This window comes from Acanthochromis polyacanthus, chromosome 2 (assembly GCF_021347895.1).
Source record: "Acanthochromis polyacanthus isolate Apoly-LR-REF ecotype Palm Island chromosome 2, KAUST_Apoly_ChrSc, whole genome shotgun sequence".
Taxonomy (NCBI): domain Eukaryota; kingdom Metazoa; phylum Chordata; class Actinopteri; family Pomacentridae; genus Acanthochromis; species Acanthochromis polyacanthus.
Genome location: NC_067114.1, coordinates 46,474,338 through 46,493,628, shown reverse-complemented (window position 1 = coordinate 46,493,628; position 19,291 = coordinate 46,474,338). Strand labels below are relative to the sequence as shown.

Sequence of the window (19,291 nt, the reverse complement as noted above, 5' to 3'; positions counted from 1 at the left end):
TACTGAGGGTGGAGGTAGTCCTACAGTATTTATCTACCTGAGGGTGGAGGTGGTCCTACAGTATTTATCTACTGAGGATGGAGGTGGTCCTACAGTATTTATCTACTGAGGGTGGAGGTGGTCCTACAGTATTTATCTACTGAGGATGGAGGTGGTCCTACAGTATTTATCTACCTGAGGGTGGAGGTGGTCCTACAGTATTTATCTACCTGAGGGTGGAGGTGGTCCTACAGTATTTATCTACTGAGGGTGGAGGTGGTCCTACAGTATTTATCTACTGAGGGTGGAGGTGGTCCTACAGTATTTATCTACTGAGGATGGAGGTGGTCCTACAGTATTTATCTACTGAGGATGGAGGTGGTCCTACAGTATTTATCTACCTGAGGGTGGAGGTGGTCCTACAGTATTTATCTACTGAGGATGGAGGTGGTCTTACAGTATTTATCTACTGAGGATGGAGGTGGTCTTACAGTATTTATCTACTGAGGATGGAGGTGGTCCTACAGTATTTATCTACTGAGGATGGAGGTGGTCCTACAGTATTTATCTACTGAGGATGGAGGTGGTCCTACAGTATTTATCTACTGAGGATGGAGGTGGTCCTACAGTATTTATCTACCTGAGGGTGGAGGTGGTCCTACAGTATTTATCTACTGAGGATGGAGGTGGTCCTACAGTATTTATCTACTGAGGATGGAGGTGGTCCTACAGTATTTATGTACCTGAGGATGGAGGTGGTCCTACAGTATTTATCTACTGAGGATGGAGGTGGTCCTACAGTATTTATCTACCTGAGGGTGGAGGTGGTCCTACAGTATTTATCTACTGAGGATGGAGGTGGTCCTACAGTATTTATCTACTGAGGATGGAGGTGGTCCTACAGTATTTATCTACCTGAGGGTGGAGGTGGTCTTACAGGGACAGTATTTGTCACAGATCAGTCCGTAGAGTCCTGCTGGGCAGAAGCGGTCCTGACAGCTGGGACCTTTGAAGCCCTCGTTGCAGAGACAGGCTCCGTTGATGTGGTAGCATTTCGCTCCGTTCTGACAGTCACACTTATGAGCACACTGAGGTCCATAAGTCCCGACCGGACACTCCTCCTGACACCTGGAACGACAGCACACACTTTTATTAACACGTTCCTGACACATCAGAGGAAGGAAAAACAGCAGATTTCAGGCTGTAACGTCGACCTTGAAGATGAGTTTCTTTGATTTCTGTCTCAGAAAACATGAAATAAACTCTGATTTAAACCCAGTTTTACCTGAATTAAACATGTTAGACGTTAATGTTGGAGTAAAGGTGCAGGAATCCTTAAATAAGATGTTTTTTAAGGTGAATGATGCAAGAAAAAATCATTACTGCAGTGGGAATAAAGGATTTTTTACAGATGTTTTTGCAGACCAGTGGGACTTTGTAATGTCTGCCTGATGGATAGAATAGAATAGAATTATTATAATGAGAGAATAAAAGAATAGAATATTTTTATTGTCGATTCCTCTCTATGTCTAGGATACACAGAGGAACGGAAAAGACAATTTTATGTCGTTTTGGATAGATTTGGTGTAATTTTAGCAATTTTTTTTCTCATTTTGGACCGTTTTTGAGTAAATTTGCTCAGTTTTTGAGTAATTTCTTCAAAGAATTTGAGTAATTTTGGACAATTTTGAGTATTTCTCTCAGATTTTGTGTGATTCTGGACATTTTTGAGTCATTTTTAACAGAATTTGTGTAATTTTGAACAGATATTGAGTTAATTTGAAGAGATTTTTTGCCATTTTGTACAATTTTTTCGTCAATTTGAACAGATTCTGCATCATTTAGAACATATTTTTGCAAATTTGGACATTTTTGAGTTTTTCTGAAGGGTTTCTGAGTCATTTTCAACAGATATTGTGTCATTTTGGACAGATTTTGATTCAATCTGAGCAGACTTTGTGATATTTTGGACATTGTTTGAGTCATTTGGACAGATTTCAAGTCATTCTTAAAAGTTTTAAGTCAATTTGAACAGATTTTGTGTCATTTTGTAAATATTTTGTGCAATTTTGACATTTTTTGTCATTTGCACAGATTTTGAGTCTTTCTGAAGAGTTTTTGAGTCAATTTGAACAAATACAGTGTATTTTTGGACTGTCTTTGTGCAGCTTTGGACAGTTTTGAGTCAATTAAGCCAGATTTAGTGTCATTCTTAACAATTCTGAGTGAATTTGAACAGATACTGAGTCCTTTTTAACAGATTTTGTGTCATTTTCAAAACATTTTGTGTCATTTTCAACAGATTTTGTTTCATTGTCAACAGATTTTGCGTAATCCAGCGTGTTTAGTTAGTCTTTTCTTACAGTGTACTTCTGTTGCTGCCCTCAACACCCTGCTGATGTTTAGAGAAGCTCAGAGAGTCACCGGAGCATGAGCGGAGCTTTAAACTCTCATTTACAGTCCAGCGACGCCCCTCATATCAGCCGGCAGTAAAACCTGACCCACTCTGACTGACTGAACTCCATTTTCCTGGCAGATGACGAGCTGCACACCGGGTCCATTAGAAGGTCGGCAGGCTGCACATTAAAGCCCAGAAGAAGAAGCAGAGGCTGAAGCTTCTCCTCCTGCATCATTCCCAACACGTCCACGAGTCCAGACCATTAGGAAGTAGACAAATCACTCCATTAAAGCAGCTCGGCGAGGACTTCTGTTTAGTGTCACGTTTAAATCACGCCGGCTTCCTCTGGACTCTTATCTCTGCTAATTCCATTAGAACGTGGACGGACCGAGGAGGGCTCAATCTGAGGACGGTTCTCCGGGTAAATCACCTGTCCGGGACCAAATGAATGGAGGTAATTTGGCTCAATTGAGAATAACGACGGAGGATCGGAGCTGACCGGCAAGAAGGACAAAACTTCTGATGATGGAGGCAATTAAAGTATTTCTAAAGGATTCTGGGTAAAAACGGACACTTCTGGTGATGAAAGTTGGACTTAAGAGAAGGAAAAAGTGCTAAATGGCAGCGATCCACGAGTATTTGAGAGAGAAAAGGATGGATTTATACCAAAAACATAAAGTTACAAGACTCTTTTTTAACAACGGACCAGGACTGTTTTTTTTTTTACCAGTTATTCTTCATTTAACGCCCTGAACCATCAAACATGAATCACAAAACCTCTTCAAACTGTGTCCAGAATGATGAAAAACTCTTGAAAATGACTCAAACCCTGTCCTAAACCATTCAAAACATATCCAAAAATATCTTTAAACTTGTCATAAATGATTTCAAATTTGTCCAAAATGACAAAGACATACCCAACATGCTTTAACATTTGTTCAAAATGACTAAAACCCTGTCCTGATCTACTCAGAATATCTTGAACTTTCTCCAAAATGAACCAAAACGCATCAAAATTTGTCCAATGTAATTCAAAACTTGTCTAAAATGACAAGAATGTCCCCAAAATGCTTCAACATTCTTTCAATAAGACTCAAAACTTGTCCTAAACTATTTAAAATGTGACTAAAATGTCTTGAAATTGGTACAAAATCACCAAAAAATGTCCAAAATGTCTTGAACTTTCCCCAAAATGTCCCAAAATTTGTCCAAAATGATTTAAACATTGTCCAAAATGTCTTGAAACTTGGCCCAAATGACAAAACCTCTTCAAAATGACTCAAACTCTGTCCTAAACAATTCAAAACATGTCTTGTACTTTATTTTCCCTAACATGATGAACAATCGTGATTACAATACTGATAAAATAATCGTGATTATCATTTTGGCCATAATCGTGCAGCCCTACTTCAAACGTGTCCAGCCTGACAAACACCTCTTCAAACTGACCCACAATGTGTCCAGAATGACGAAAAACTCTTGAAAATGACTCAAACCCTGTCCTGAACCATTAAAAAAATGTCCAAAATGTCTTGAACTTTTTCCGAGATGCGTCCAAACTTGTCGAAAATGAATCAAAATTTGTCCAAAATGACTTCAGACCTGTCCCAAATGATAAAACCCTCTTCATAAGCTGCATGAAGAGTAAACAGGAAGTTAAAATTAAGACAGAAATGAATGCAGCAGTTGGAGAATCTTCTGTTTCAGATTAAAACACAACATGTAGAGGAGAAATCAGATTTAGAAGCAGAGAATAAAGGATGACGATGATGATGATGTCGATGGTGTTTCTGCCTCTCTGACCCGCCGGCTAATGAGGTCAGCGGAGGTTTTACTGAATGTGATGTTTGGGAAAATCACATTTAATTGGATAAATTTATGTGTTCGCCCTCGAGTTCACAGTGAGTCAGAAAACACCTGAAAACATTTTATCTGAAGAGCAGAAATGGAAAAAACGTCTCTCTGTTCTGGTCTCACATGAATGAGGTTAAAAAGTCAGAAAACGATTAAAAATTAAAACGAGGAACATTTAAAGATGCAAACTAAACATAGAAATATGATTTAATACTCTCATTTGGTTTGTATTTATGGTGTTTTATTCCAACTTGTTTGACCTGAAACAACCTCCAATGTTAAAATTCATTACACTGAATTTCTATTATGTAGAAAACCCTGTCCTAAACTGTTCAAACTTGTCCCTAACTACTTTAAATGTGACTAAAATGTCTTGAAATTTGTACAAAATGACCCAAAATGCATCAAAATGTGTCCAAAATGATTCAAAACTTGTCATAAACTACTTCAAATTTGCCCAAACTGACAAACATCTCTTCAAACTGACCTAAAATGTGTCCAAAATGTCAAAAAAAAGCTCAACAAAATGCTTCAAAATTTGTTCAAAACAACTCAAAACTAAACTAAATGTCTTGAACTTGTCATAAATAACTTCAAATGTGTACAAAAGGACACACAACTCTTCAAAATGACTCAAACTCTGTCCTAAACCATTCAAAACATGTCCAAAATGTCTTGAACTTTCTCCAAAATGACCTAAAATGTGTCAAAACTTCTCCAAAATGTCAAAAAGCTCCACAAAATGCTTCAACATCTTTTCAATGTCTTCCAACTTGTCATGAATTACTTCAAATATGTCCAAAGGACAAAAATCTCTTCAAAGTGACTCAAAATGCATCCAAATTTTAAATAAACCATTTATAATAAATAACATATAATAAATTACAAATAATACATATAATTTTTATTTTTAGATTTTATTCATATTTATAATAGATAATATATAATAAATAAAAAACATTTGGATTAATAAATAAACCCAAGTGAAAAAAAACCTCTTCAAACTGCTTTAACATTTTTTCAAAATAAGTCAAACCCTGTCCTGAACAATCTAAAATACGACCAAAATGTCTTGAAATTCGTACAAAATGACCCAAAGTGCTTCCAAATTTGTCCCAGATGTGTTCAAACTTACGTCCTGAACGTCTCTGTTCTGGTCTCATCTGAACGAAGTTAAAAAGTCAGAGAACGATTCGACAAATGAAAATGTTTAGCGATGCAAACTCAACACAGGACTATGTGTTTAGTATTTGTGGTGTTTTATTCTGCCTGCTTTGACCTGAAACAACCTCTGATGTTGGAACTCTTGGTCCCTATAAAACACAAACCCAGATTTAAATATTTCTGCATTAATGTTTGATGTGGCTCCGCTCTAATGTTTCCAGGCCACGTATTTACAGCAGCGCCTCATTGTTTCCATTAGTTCCTCTGCTGTATTTACTGCTTATTATCTCTCTCGGATGAATTCTGCTAATATTTGCATTTCCAACACATAATTTCCCAGAAGGCCACAGGAAACAGGAAGTGGTCGTACCTCTCTCCGATGTAGCCGGCGGTGCACTGGCACTGACCGCTGATGTGATCGCAGAGACCACCGTTACGACACAAACAGTCCTCAGAACAGTTGATACCGAAAGATCCGAACGGACACGGCTGGGCGCAGACCGGACCCTAGGGAGGAGACAGAACCAGAACTTTAACGATAGTTTAGAGTGTTAATGTCCAGATTCTAGGGAGGAGACAGAACCAGAACTTTAACGATAGTTTAGAGTGTCCATGTCCAGATTCTAGGGAGGAGACAGAACCAGAACTTTAACGATAGTTTAGAGTGTTAATGTCCAGATTCTAGGGAGGAAACAGAAGCAGAACTTTAACGATAGTTTAGAGTGTTAATGTCCAGATTCTAGGGAGGAGACAGAACCAGAACTTTAACGATAGTTTAGAGTGTCCATGTCCAGATTCTAGGGAGGAGACAGAACCAGAACTTTAATAAGACTTTATTGTGTTAATGTCCAGACCCTGAGGAGGAAACAGAACCCAATCAGAACTTTAAGGATCGTAAGACTTAAGGCTTTAGTGTGTTGATATCCAAGCCCTGAGGAGGAAACGAATTGGATCAGAACGTTAATATTCAGGTTACTATGACCGCAGTGTGTTACATCCAAATTATTGATCCTTTTATGCTTTAAATGTAGGTTATTTACTTTTTGGTTCTTTAATAGCCAGGTTATTGATATTCTTTGTGTTAATATCCGAGTTATTGATACTTTATTTAGGGGGTTATGTCAACTGTGGATTGCTTTGTTCAGTAACATTGAGGTTTTTCACACTGCTGTGGGTTTGTTTCCATGTTATTGGCATTTACCATTGTCAATATCCACTCTATTGATACTTTTATTGACTAACATTCAGGTTTTTTACACTGCTGTGGGTTTGTTTCCAAGCTAGTGATACTTTTCTACATTAATATGCAGGTTATGGATACTTTAATGTCAACATTATTGGGACTTTGTTGCCTCCAATTTGGTAGATTAATGTTACTGATGTGTTTGGACGTTGATGTGTTGGTTGCATTGGTTGTTTGTTGTATTTATCGTGCAGTTGTGTGGTTGTACCACCCATCCAGTGCGGCAGGAACACTCTCCCATGATGTGTTGGTTGTTTTTGTTGTTTATTGTGTTAGATGTGTTGTGTTTCATGTATTTATTGTGTAGTTGTGAGGACATACCACCCATCCAGCGGGGCAGGAACACTCCCCGATGACGTTTTGGTTGTTTATTGTGTTAGATGTGTTGTGTTTCATGTATTTATCGTGTAGTTGTGAGGACATACCACCCATCCAGCGGGGCAGGAACACTCCCCGGTGATGTTTTGGTTGTTTATTGTGTTAGATGTGTTGTTTAAGCTGTATTTATTGTGTAGTTGTGTATTCGTACCACCCATCCAGCGGGGCAGGAACACTCCCCGATGACGTTTTGGTTGTTTATTGTGTTAGATGTGTTGTTTCTGCTGTATTTATTGTGTAGTTGTGTATTCGTACCACCCATCCAGCGGGGCAGGAACACTCTCCGGTGACGTTTTGGTTGTTTATTGTGTTAGTTGTGTTGTTTTAGCTGTATTTATTGTGTAGTTGTGGGGTCGTACCACCCATCCAGCGGGGCAGGAACACTCCCCGATGACGTTTTGGTTGTTTATTGTGTTAGATGTGTTGTTTAAGCTGTATTTATTGTGTAGTTGTGGGGTCGTACCACCCATCCAGTGCGGCAGGAACACTCTCCGGTGACGTTTTGGTTGTTTATTGTGTTAGTTGTGTTGTTTTAGCTGTATTTATTGTGTAGTTGTGGGGTCGTACCACCCATCCAGCGGGGCAGGAACACTCTCCGGTGACGTGATGGCAGGTTCCTCCGTTCTGACAGGGACATCGCTGTTCACACAGAGAACCATGTTTTCCAGGAGGACACGGTTCTTCACAGCTGCAGGGAAACAGAACACCAGGTTCTTTCATAGTTTTTGGATTATTATGGGATGTACGGGTGGACTTCGTCGGTGTGGATCTACTCACAAGACTCCGGTGTATCCTGGAGCACAGAGACACTCTCCGGTCTGGTGCTGGCAGGTGGCGCCGTTGAGGCACTGACACTCCAGCAGACAGTCCTTCCCGTAGAAGTTGGGATCGCAGGGTTCCTCGCAGCGCCAGCCCTGGAAGCCGTCGGTGCAGACGCAGGCGCCCGTTATCGGGTTGCATTTAGCTCCGTTACGACACTGACAGCGGTTACTGCAGTGAGGACCCCAGAAGTCGCTTTCACAGCCTGAACACAAGGAGGAGATTTAGAGCCGCATTAGTCAGGAGATGCTGCAGGATTCACGTCTTCTCCATGAGGAAATCATCCAAACAAGAGAGTTTAACAGGGAGGCGGAATCAAGACAAACGGTAGAAACTGGATTCATCAGACTTCTAACAGAAAACACAGCTCTGAAAGGAGAAAGAAAGTTTGTATCTGGAAACTTCTTTACATTTATTTACTATAACAGCAAACTAATCTCAAGAAAATGTTATTCTGCAAAGAAATGAGATTAAAATTTGTAAGAAAATGTGTATTACAAGTAGAAATGAGAGAGCAGAGAAGTCTTAAAAATCACAGACAAACGTGTTTTTCATCCTGAAAGTGTCATGAGTCTGTCTGCTGTACTGATGAAATGACACAAAAACTGACCAAAAGGACTTGAAACTTTTCCCAAATGACAAAAACCGCTTCAAAATGTTGTCCTAAATTCTGTTATTCTTGCTCCAGAATAACCCAAAATGTCTTGAAACTTGCCCCGAATGCCAAAAACCTCTTCAAACATGACTCAAACCCTGTCCTAAACAATTCAAAACATGCCCAATATTCTCTTGAACTTTATCCAAAATGAACCAAAGCTAGTCAAAACTTCAAAGATCATTCAAAATGTCTTGAATTTTCTCCTACATGACCAAAAATAATTTAAAACTTGTCCACAATGTCTTCAAACTTGTTATAAATGACTTCCAAAAACCTCCCCAAAATGCTTCAACATCTGTTCAAAATAACTCAAAATTTGTCCTAAATCATTTACAATGTGACCAAAGTGTCTTGAAACTTGTCCCAAATGACAAGAACCTCTTCAAAATGACTCAAACACAGTCCTAATCTATTCAAAACATGTCCAAAATTCTCTTGAACCTTCTCCTACATGACTCAAAATCCATCAAAACTTGTCCGAAATGTCTTGAAACTTGTCATAAAATATTTGATACTTGTCCCAAATGAAAAAAATCTCTTCAGACTGACCCAAAGTGCGTCCAAAATGACAAACGCCTCCCAAAATGCTTCAACATCAGTTTAAAATGACTAAAAACTTGTCCTCAACAATTTAAAACATGACCAAAATGTTCAGACCAGAGTTCTCTTCTCACCTGAAGAGAGTGTGTTAAAAAGTTTTGTTGTGACGACAGACCTTGAACGCCTCACCGAGATGTTCTAACTGTGCTTCACTGATGTTTACCGAGCCAGCTGGTCTCTGAGCTACAAGATAAATACGCACCGACGAGCCAAGTCAACTTTATTGGTAGATGATTTAAAACTATGAACTCGTATATATAAAGCAGAGAAACAGGGCTCATGATGAGTTTAAGATAGATCTGAAGTAATCCTTCATCCTGATGCAGCTGCACAGAGAATCCTGTCTGAAGCCGAGAGTTAGAGGAAAAAACATTAAAGTAACATTTAAAGTTTTCATTTCACTTCATACATTTACCGAAAACAACTGAATCCTTCTGAAAAGTACCAAAATAAAATCCAACTGCTCTGATTCCAACATTTAAGGCAGAAGGAGACGATGTTTTCAGAGTTCACCAAGAAATTATGAAGGAAAAACTGATGCAACACAACACAGTAGAGACGGTTTTCTATCAGGAACTCGAGAGTCACTGCAGTAGGACACACAACATGTTAGACTTTAAAAAATCTGAGACCGCACCCATAAAAAGCAAAAAACTACAAGGAGACTCAAAACAACCATAAAGAGACACAAAACCACAACAAAGAGATGCAAAATGACCATAAAGACACAAAACAACAAAGAGACACAAAACAACAACAAAGAGACACAAAACCACAATAAAGAGATGCAAAATGACCATAAAGACACAAAACAACAACAAAGAGACACAAAACAACAACAAAGAGACACAAAATGACCATAAAGACACAAAACCACAATGAAGAGAAACAAAACAACCGCAAAGAAACAATACAACCACAAAAAACAAAACAACCACAAAGAGACAAAACAACCACAAAGAGACACAAAACGACCACAAAGACACAAAACGACCACAAAGAGACACAAAACCACCACAAAGAGACAAAACAACCACAAAAAGACACAAAACAACAACAAAGAACTAAAACGACCACAAAGACACAAAACCACAACAAAGAGACACAAAACAACAACAAAGAGACACAAAACAACAACAAAGAACCAAAACAACCACAAAGACACAAAAAAACACAAAGAAACACAACAACCACAAAGAGACACAAAACAACAACAAAGAATCAAAACAACCACAAAGACACAAAACGACCACAAAGAGACACAAAACAACAACAAAGAACCAAAACAACCACAAAGACACAAAACGACCACAAAGAGACACAAAACGACCACAAAGACACAAAAAAACACAAAGAAACACAACAACCACAAAGAGACAAAAAACCGCGAAGAAACACAAAACGACCACAAAGAGATGAAAAACAATGGCTGTAGTGAAAAATGAACCAACAGTGAAGAAAAATGTGACGGAAACAGAAAAACACCAGAAACTGAAGTCCTTTGTATTCTTTCATATCGTCTGGTGATCATGAGCCTGTAATCTGACTAAAAATGAACTATTCAGCATCAGAACTAGTTAAGTTTAATCTTTTCCAAACAGCCGGAGACGTTGGTCCTCGTCGGGTGGATTTATTGTCGTGACTCTGACGCAACACATTTCCAGCATCACAACACAACACTGCAGTAAAACTCTGCCAGACTCCCTGGAAGCTTCGGGAGGTCAGAATCTTTCCAGAACCGATTTCATGCAGCCACTGGTGGAGTGTTAGGAGGTGAGAAAGACTCTTCAGACACTCCTCTGAGGACAGGCCTGAACAGACGTCCAGATTCTTTCTATTCACAACATCCAGACTGAAAACACAGAAATCAGACAGAGTCCTTGGACAGAGTTGGGATGTTTCCCTCCAACTCTAATTCAGAGTTTAGTTCTGGTTGTTTGGACCGGTGTGTCTGGCCTCTGAATCTAATCGATACTCAGAGGTGTTTAAATATAACTCCTCATTTATCCAGAGGTGATAACAGCTCAGAACAAACAGCAGAAACGGCGACGTGATGCAGCGTGATGGATGCAGGAATCCATGCAGGAGTCCCAACAGGCAGCACGGGATTCAGCATTTAGCATTTTAATTCTCCAGCAACGCCGTATCCAACATGATTTACTGGAAAACCACCGTCAGAAAGCAGGCTATGAGATGATACGTGTGTTTGAATGGAAATCTAATCTGTGTTTGATTCACTTGAAGCCTTTTTGTTCGAAGAAATCTTTGCTTTACCTTGTCTGTCTGGAGTTTGCATCCATCTGCCACAACATTAAAACCAGTGTAGGCCACTTTACATTACTGACCAGCCAGAGGTACTGGGTAAAAGATTCTGTCCACTTTGAGGGGGTTGAAATGTTGCCTTTTGAAAAATGCTGTCTGTCCATGCCTCTGATTACTGGTTGTCCTTCCTTAGACACTTCTGGTAACTACTATATACCAGGAACAGGTCACGGCACCTGCAGTTAAGGACCAAAAAACATCCACACAGAGAGACAAAACAACCACAAAGAGACAAAACAACCACAAAGAGACATAAAATGACCATAAAGAGACAAAAAACAACCACAAAAAGACAAAAAACAATCATAAAGAGACACAAAATTATCATAAATAGACACAAAATAACTACAAAGACTCAAAAAATAACACAAACAGAGGCAAAACAAACAGACAAAAACGGATAAACGGATAAAAACACTCTTGAAAGAGGTTCTATGAGGGTAGTTCTTAGAGCTGGAACATGCACAAAGCTTCAGATTGCGACAAAACAACCCATAAGTTCACCTAATGAGCCTTGGGCATCCATGTCTCTGGCTCAGCAGTTGTCTTTCCTTGGGAACCACTACATACCAGGAACATCCTACAATAATTGCAGTTTCGGACCCAAAAAAAGCCCTGGAAAAGGTTCTATGGGGACAATCCTTATGGTTACAATATGTACAAAGCTCCAGGGTGCCCTAAAACTACCCATTATTTCACCATATTAGCCCTGGATGTCCTTCCTTGGATACATGCGTAAGGGCCCTGTCACACTCTAGCATATAGAGCCAGCATCTGAGGAACGTATCGAATATTTCGAAAAATTGTTTATACGCACAACTTTTCAGCGTATGAGGTCGATTTTCAGTTAATGACCGTTAGAGTAACGTGAGCCTAGCGTACCGTCAGCGTATGAGTAGCGTACACATAGCGTATGTGAGCGTATGTGAGCGTATGTGATGAGATGTGTATTTGAGCTGGACGTATACCGACGTATGAGTAACGTATATCAGCGTACCTCCGACGTATGAGAAACGTATGCGGAACATCAGCCTAACGTATGAGGAGCGTACACAGCTGGTGATGTTGGGACCAACCCTGTCCAGCAGTTCATCATACATTTCTGGAGGCATGCGTAGGAAGTTCCTGAAGACTCTCTGATCTTCATTTCTCAATTCAACCATAAGCTGGTCATAAAGGCCAAATTGACGCCGCCTTCCAATCCAAGGTTTCACCCAGATTGCACGTCTCATTCTACACCTTCTTCTGTGTCTAGCATACTCAACTGCCAACTGTAACAAATCTTGGTGATGTTGCAGCACAGCAACCTCCATCTCTGAACTGCTGGTACAAACTGATACAGATTTGGAAATGTGAGACTTTATATACGCCCCATACGCTGGAAATACGCGTGTAATACGCATGGGATAAGTTGGCTGTACGCTCAGAACATGTTAGGCATAAGTTGAGTACATTAGACTGTCGTTAGAACTACTATCATAACGTTAGCCATTCGTTAGACACACGTTCATTATACGCTCCTCTAACGCTAGGTTTCCTGACCCACTCAATTTCAACGTATGAGAAGCGTACTCCACGTATGAGTAACGTACCTTCAGCGTACCTCTCGCGTGTTCAGCGTATGAGAAACATATGAGGAGCATAAAATTCATACGTTGGCATACGCTGAAAATTTTTGCACATGTTGGAAAAAATTTTTGGCCATCAGCGTACATCAGCGTACACCGACGTACCCCGGCATAGTAGAAACGTATTCCAGTGTACCCCTAGCGTGTTTCAGCGTATGTCAGCGTATTCCCAAAAAGTCCATACGTTCCTCAGACGCTGGCTCTATACGCTAGAGTGTGACGGGACCTTAAGCACTACACCCCAGGAACAGCAACCCACAACGCCTGCAGTTATGGACCTAAAATTGGCCCTAAGAAAAGGTCCTATGGGGGCAATTACATGCATAAAGGCTTAAGTTGCCATAAAATACCCCACAACTTCCTGCAGTGCCCATGACCTGTCATTGGTTCACTGGTTGCTCCTCTTTGGACACTTTTGGTAACCGCTGCATAAAAGGAACAGCCCCACATCACCTGAAGTTTTGAATATACTACCTAAAAACAGCCCTGAAAGAGGTTCTAGCAGGGTGGATCTTGTGGTAGGAACATGCTCAAAAGTTCAGGTTACTCTTGAATGACACGTAAGCTCCTGCCACGGAAAGACACTGAAACTGGTTCACTTGTTGTCCTTCACTGGACACTTTCAGTAACCACTAGATACCAGGAACATTCTACAAAAATTTCAGTTTTGGACACAAAAATGGCCTTGGAGAAGGTTCTGGGGGGTTGTTCTTTCATTTGGAAAACACAAAATGGTTCTGGGTTCCGTAAAACAGTCCATAAGTTCACCTAATGAGTCATGGGCATTCATGTCTATGGTTCACTGGTTGTCCTTCCCTGGAAATTTGAAGAATATGAGGAAGGACCCACAATGCCTGCAGTTTCTGACTCAAATATGTCCTTGAAAAAGGTTCTACAGGGGAAGTTCTTGCAGTTTGGACATTGATAATGGTCCAAGCTGACCTAAAACAATCTACGACTTCCTGCAGTGTGTATGACCTGTCATTGGTTCATTGGTTGTCCTTCCTTGGACACTTTTGGTAACACATGTGCACCAGGAATACCCCACAACACCTGCGATTCTGAGGAAACTACTCAAAAACTTCCCTTCAATTTGTGATTTTTTTTTTGTGGTTGGAACATGCACAAAGCATCAGGTTGCCCTAAAACAACCTGTAAGTTCACCAAATGAGCCCTGGACATCCATGTCTCTGGTTCACCGGTTGTCCTTCCTTGGACATTTTTGGTGACCACTGCACACCAGGAACATCCCATAACACCTACAGTTTTAAAGATCTTCTAACCCAATCAGCTATCGTCCCAGTTTGACTCTTACATCTACACCTACTTCCTGTTTCCAACATCAGAACCGACTTTTCACCTGCCGCCTGGTAGATCCCTCCCACTGACAGGCGTCATGGTAACCAGATAACCAATGATACTCACTCCACCTGTCCGTGGTTTTACTGTTCTGGCTCCTTCAGCAGATTTACTTATTAAATACAGGAGCAGCAGAAGAATCGCTGGAATAAATCAGAACCGTAGACTTTAGATGAAAACAAATACAGAAGACATGACGTATTATTGAATATTCCATCATCCTGGAGGACGCAAATCAGCGCTGGATGATTCTCCTGATAAATGATGTGAGTGTAAAGAGACTCTGATGCCAGCAGCTCCGTTAAAAGCAAAAACCTGGAAGTTCTCCACAACGAGACGTGTACGGTTTTAAAAGTTTCATCAGTCCTGAGCTGGACAAAAAGAACCCTCCATCCCGTCTTTATTTCTTTAAGCAGCTACAGTCGGATCCTTTATCCTCTTTATCTTCCCTCAGCCTCAATTATTCAGCAGCACAGAGTCCAAATCCAGACTAATGACTCTGATCAGCAGCAGAAGTTCACAGTGAAGAGCTGCAGAATGAAGCAGAGGAGATGGAAGGAACTGTCCAGGGTTCTGATGATAATAATAATAATAATAATAATAATGATAATGATAATAATAATGATAATGATAATGATAATGATAATGATAAAGCAGAGGAGATGGAAGGAACTGTCCAGGGTTCTGATGATAATAATAATAATAATAATAATGATAATGATAAAGCAGAGGAGATGGAAGGAACTGTCCAGGGTTCTGATGATAATAATAATAATAATAATAATGATAATGATAAAGCAGAGGAGATGGAAGGAACTGTCCAGGGTTCTGATGATAACAATAATAATAATAATAATAATAATAATAATAATAAAGCAGAGGATATGGAAGGAACTGTCCAGGGTTCTGATGATAACAATAATAATTATAATAACATTAATAATAATAATAATAATAATAATAATGATAAAGCAGGAGGAGATGGAAGGAACTGTTCTGGGCTCTTCTATTCCAACATATTATTATTCTTGTTATTATTGTTATTATTGTTAGTGTACTATAATTTTGCTATTTTGTGCTATTTTTTAACTCTTGATGTCATTTTCCTGTCATTTTAGTATCTTTTACTTCAGTTTTGTGTCTTTTTGTAACATTTTGTGTCCTTTTTTCATCTTTTTTGGGTCACTTCAGCATCTTTTGGTGTCCTTTTGTGTGATTTGTACCAATTTTAGTGTAATTTTAGCAACTTTTGCATCAATTTTGTGTCAGTTTTACATCATTTTCTGTCATTTTTTCATATTTTTGTGTCAGTTTTGTGTGTTTTTGCATTATTTTTGTGTGTTTTTGTGTCATTTTAGCATCTTTTGCTTCTGTTTTGTGCCTTTTTGTAAAATTTGTGCGTCATTTTTACATCTTTTTCTGTGATTTTTGTGTCTTTGCATCATTCTAGCACCTTTCTGTGAGAATTTGTGTGATTTTTGAAACATTTTCTGTCATTTTAGCATCTTTTGATCAGTTTTGGGTCTTTTTGTAATGTTTTTGTGTTATATGTGCATCTTTTCATGCGACTTTTGTCTTGGTGTCATTTTTCTGTCATTTTAGCATCTTTTGCTGCAGTTTTGTGTCTTTTTTTTTTTTACATCTTCTTGTGTAATTTGTAGGGCTAGCTCGAATAGCAGTTTACGGGCTCCGGATATTCGGCCCCTATTAATGACGAATATCTGAATATTCGGTCCGGTCCGCTCAATAACATCCGATGGGGGGTGAGGGGGTGGTGTGAGGTGAAACAGACGGTAGGATCGGGTCCTACAGTAACGTCCGAAGGGAGGACACGTCAGGAGAATTCACGAGACGAATACTGTCCACGACATCGTCCGACCAGGGCAAATATTCGGATCTCAAACTTAATATTCAGACACCATCATCATGACCAAACATTCAGATATTCGGGTCCAGCCCAAGTAATTTGTGCATTCTTTCATGTTATTTTTGTCTCTTTGTGTCATTCTGCACTGAACACTGACTTCAGGTTGAAAAATGAAGCACAGTGAAGTAAAATGACACAAACACACTCAGAAACAGCTGCTTATTGGACTTTTGTTGAGTTCTGGTTGTGTTTTATTGTTGATGCTGACGCTGTAACGTCCTTTTTCCTTTAAATTTGTCTTTTTTAATGTCTGTTTTTGCCTGCCTGTGTGCTGTACTGAGTGTTTCTGTGTTTTGTTGTACAGAATAAGCGTCGCCGTTGAAGCTGCTGCAGGATAAATAAATGATGTGTGCACGCTCACAGCCTCTAATTAAATACAGCACAGAAATGCACATTGAACAGTTTTGTCCGTCCTCGGAGCAGAACAGCTGATAAGGACTAATGAATGATTATTACATTTGCATACGTTTGGGCTGCGTCATGAAGAAGCTGCTCTGGAACCCCGCAGCTTTTTGAGAGAAAACAGCAGCGCAGTCGCTTTAATGACGACATCCATCAGCCGTGCACGCCCCTACGTGCACACACGTCACCTGCAGCATTCACAGATAAGTTTGTGAAGCTCACCAAGCTCCTGTAGTGGAAGGATTCATCTCTACAGATATCATACTGTATTATTATTATTGTTATTATTATTGCTATGGAGCTGCCATATTGATGAGTGAAACTGTTTCTGCTGCACTTTGTCCTGAATTAACCGTAAATAAAGCAGCTAACAGGAACAAACAGGTTTTAGGTCAGAAAATCCACTTTTCTAAACGTTCGGTGTGTTTTAGCTCATGTTCAGTATGAAGACAACTGGAAAAATTAAAGCTTTTATCATCATTTTTAATTATAAAGTTGTTGTTTTTTCAGATTTCCTCATTTTTATTAAATTACAGACAGAAAAAAGGTATTTACAAGCTCACATTAAACAGGAAAACAGGCCGAAACTAAAAATCCACATTTTTTAGAAACAATAATTTGTTCTATTTAATTTTTTTGACCAAAAATTCCACTTTTTTGAATCAGTTGAAAAATATTGTTATTTTACAGATATCTGCGGATATTTTAAAGGATATTCTAAATATTAGAGACTAAAAACCTGTACATTTATTTAGATTTTCTGTTTTTCTTAAATATGAATAATTTTTGGCCAGAAACTGCAAAACTTTTGACTTCTGGTGAACTGTTTCATCAGGAAGATGATCCAAAAATTAAAGACAGACAGACAAAAAACTATTTACACACTCAGCATTATTAAAAAAACAATAAAACAATGCTAAATAATATCAAAAATCCATACACACGAGAACAAAATTGTTGGTACCCCTCAGTTAAAGAAGGAAAAACCCACAATTCTCACTGAAATCACTTGAAACTCACAAAAGTAACAATAAATAAAAATTTATTGAAAATTAAATAATCAAAATCAGCCATCACTTTTGAATTGTTGATTAACATAATTATTTAAAAAAACAAACTAATGAAACAGGGCTGGACAAAAATGATGGTACCCATAACTTAATATTTTGTTGCACAACCTTTTGAGGCAATCACTGCAATTAAACGATTTCTGTATTTGTCAATGAGCGTTCTGCAGCTGTCAACAGGTATTTTGGCCCACTCCTCATGAGCAAACAGCTCCAGTTGTCTCAGGTTTGATGGGTGTCTTCTCCAAATGGCATGTTTCAGCTCCTTCCACATATGTTCAATGGGATTCAGATCTGGGCTCATAGAAGGCCACTTTAGAATAGTCCAACGCTTTTCTCTCAGCCATTCTTGGGTGTTTTTGGCTGTGTGTTTTGGATGGTTGTCCTGTTGGAAGACCCATGACCTGCGACTGAGACCAAGCTTTCTGACACTAGGCAGCACATTTCTCTCCAGAATGCCTTGATAGTCTTCAGATTTCATCGTACCTTGCACACTTTCAAGACACCCTGTGCCAGATGCAGCAAAGCAGCCCCAAAACATTACTGAGCCTCCTCCATGTTTCACCGTAGGGACAGTGTTCTTTTCTTCGTATGCTTGGTTTTTGAGTCTATGAACATAGAGTTGATGTGCCTTACCAAAAAGCTCCAGTTTGGTCTCATCTGTCCAAAGGACATTCTCCCAGAAGCTTTGTGGCTTGTCAACATGCATTTTTGCAAATTCCAGTCTGGCTTTTTTATGAGTTTTTTTCAGCAGTGGTGTCCTCCTTGGTCGTCTCCCATGAAGTCCACTTTGGCTCAAACAACGAGGAATGGTGCGATCTGACACTGATGTACCTTGGCCTTGGAGTTCACCTTTAATTTCTTTGGAGGTTGCTCTGGGCTCTTTGGATACAATTCCAACGATCCGTCTCTTCAATTTGTCATCAATTTTCCTCTTGCGGCCACGTCCAGGGAGGTTGGCTACTGTCCCGTGGGTCTTGAACTTCTGAATAATATGAGCCACTGTTGTCACAGGAACTTCAAGCTGTTTAGAGATGGTCTTATAGCCTTTACCTTTAAGATGTTTGTCTATCATTTTTTTTCGGATGTCCTGGGACAATTCTCTCCTTCGCTTTCTGTTGTCCATGTTCAGTGTGGTACACACCTTTTCACCAAACAGCAGGGTGACTACTTGTCTCCCTTTAAATAGGCAGACTGACTGATTATGAGTTTGGAAACACCTGTGATGTCAATTAAATGACACACCTGAGTTAATCATGTCACTCTGGTCAAATAGTTTTCAATCTTTTATAGAGGTACCATCATTTTTGTCCAGCCCTGTTTCATTAGTTTGTTTTTTTAAATAATTATGTTAATCAACAATTCAAAAGTAATGGCTGTTTTTGATTATTTAATTTTCAATAAATTTTTATTCATTGTTACTTTTGTGAGTTTCAAGTGATTTCAGTGAGAATTGTGGGTTTTTCCTTCTTTAACTGAGGGGTACCAACAAT

The 19,291-nt window shown here is 39.3% G+C and overlaps 1 protein-coding gene across 3 annotated transcripts in view; it reads right to left on the bottom strand.

Moving 5' to 3' along the window:
* Positions 1–19,291, bottom strand: part of LOC110968495 (multiple epidermal growth factor-like domains protein 11) — a 178,899-nt gene that overhangs the window by 56,994 nt on the left and 102,614 nt on the right. For all 3 annotated transcript variants that reach the window (XM_051940529.1, XM_051940532.1, XM_051940536.1), the window contains exons 7-10: positions 7,794–8,040; positions 7,584–7,704; positions 5,766–5,902; positions 895–1,107 (exon numbers count right to left, since the gene is read on the bottom strand). In XM_051940529.1, the coding sequence (XP_051796489.1) occupies positions 895–1,107; positions 5,766–5,902; positions 7,584–7,704; positions 7,794–8,040 (718 nt within the window). The remainder of the gene's footprint in view (positions 1–894; positions 1,108–5,765; positions 5,903–7,583; positions 7,705–7,793; positions 8,041–19,291) is intronic.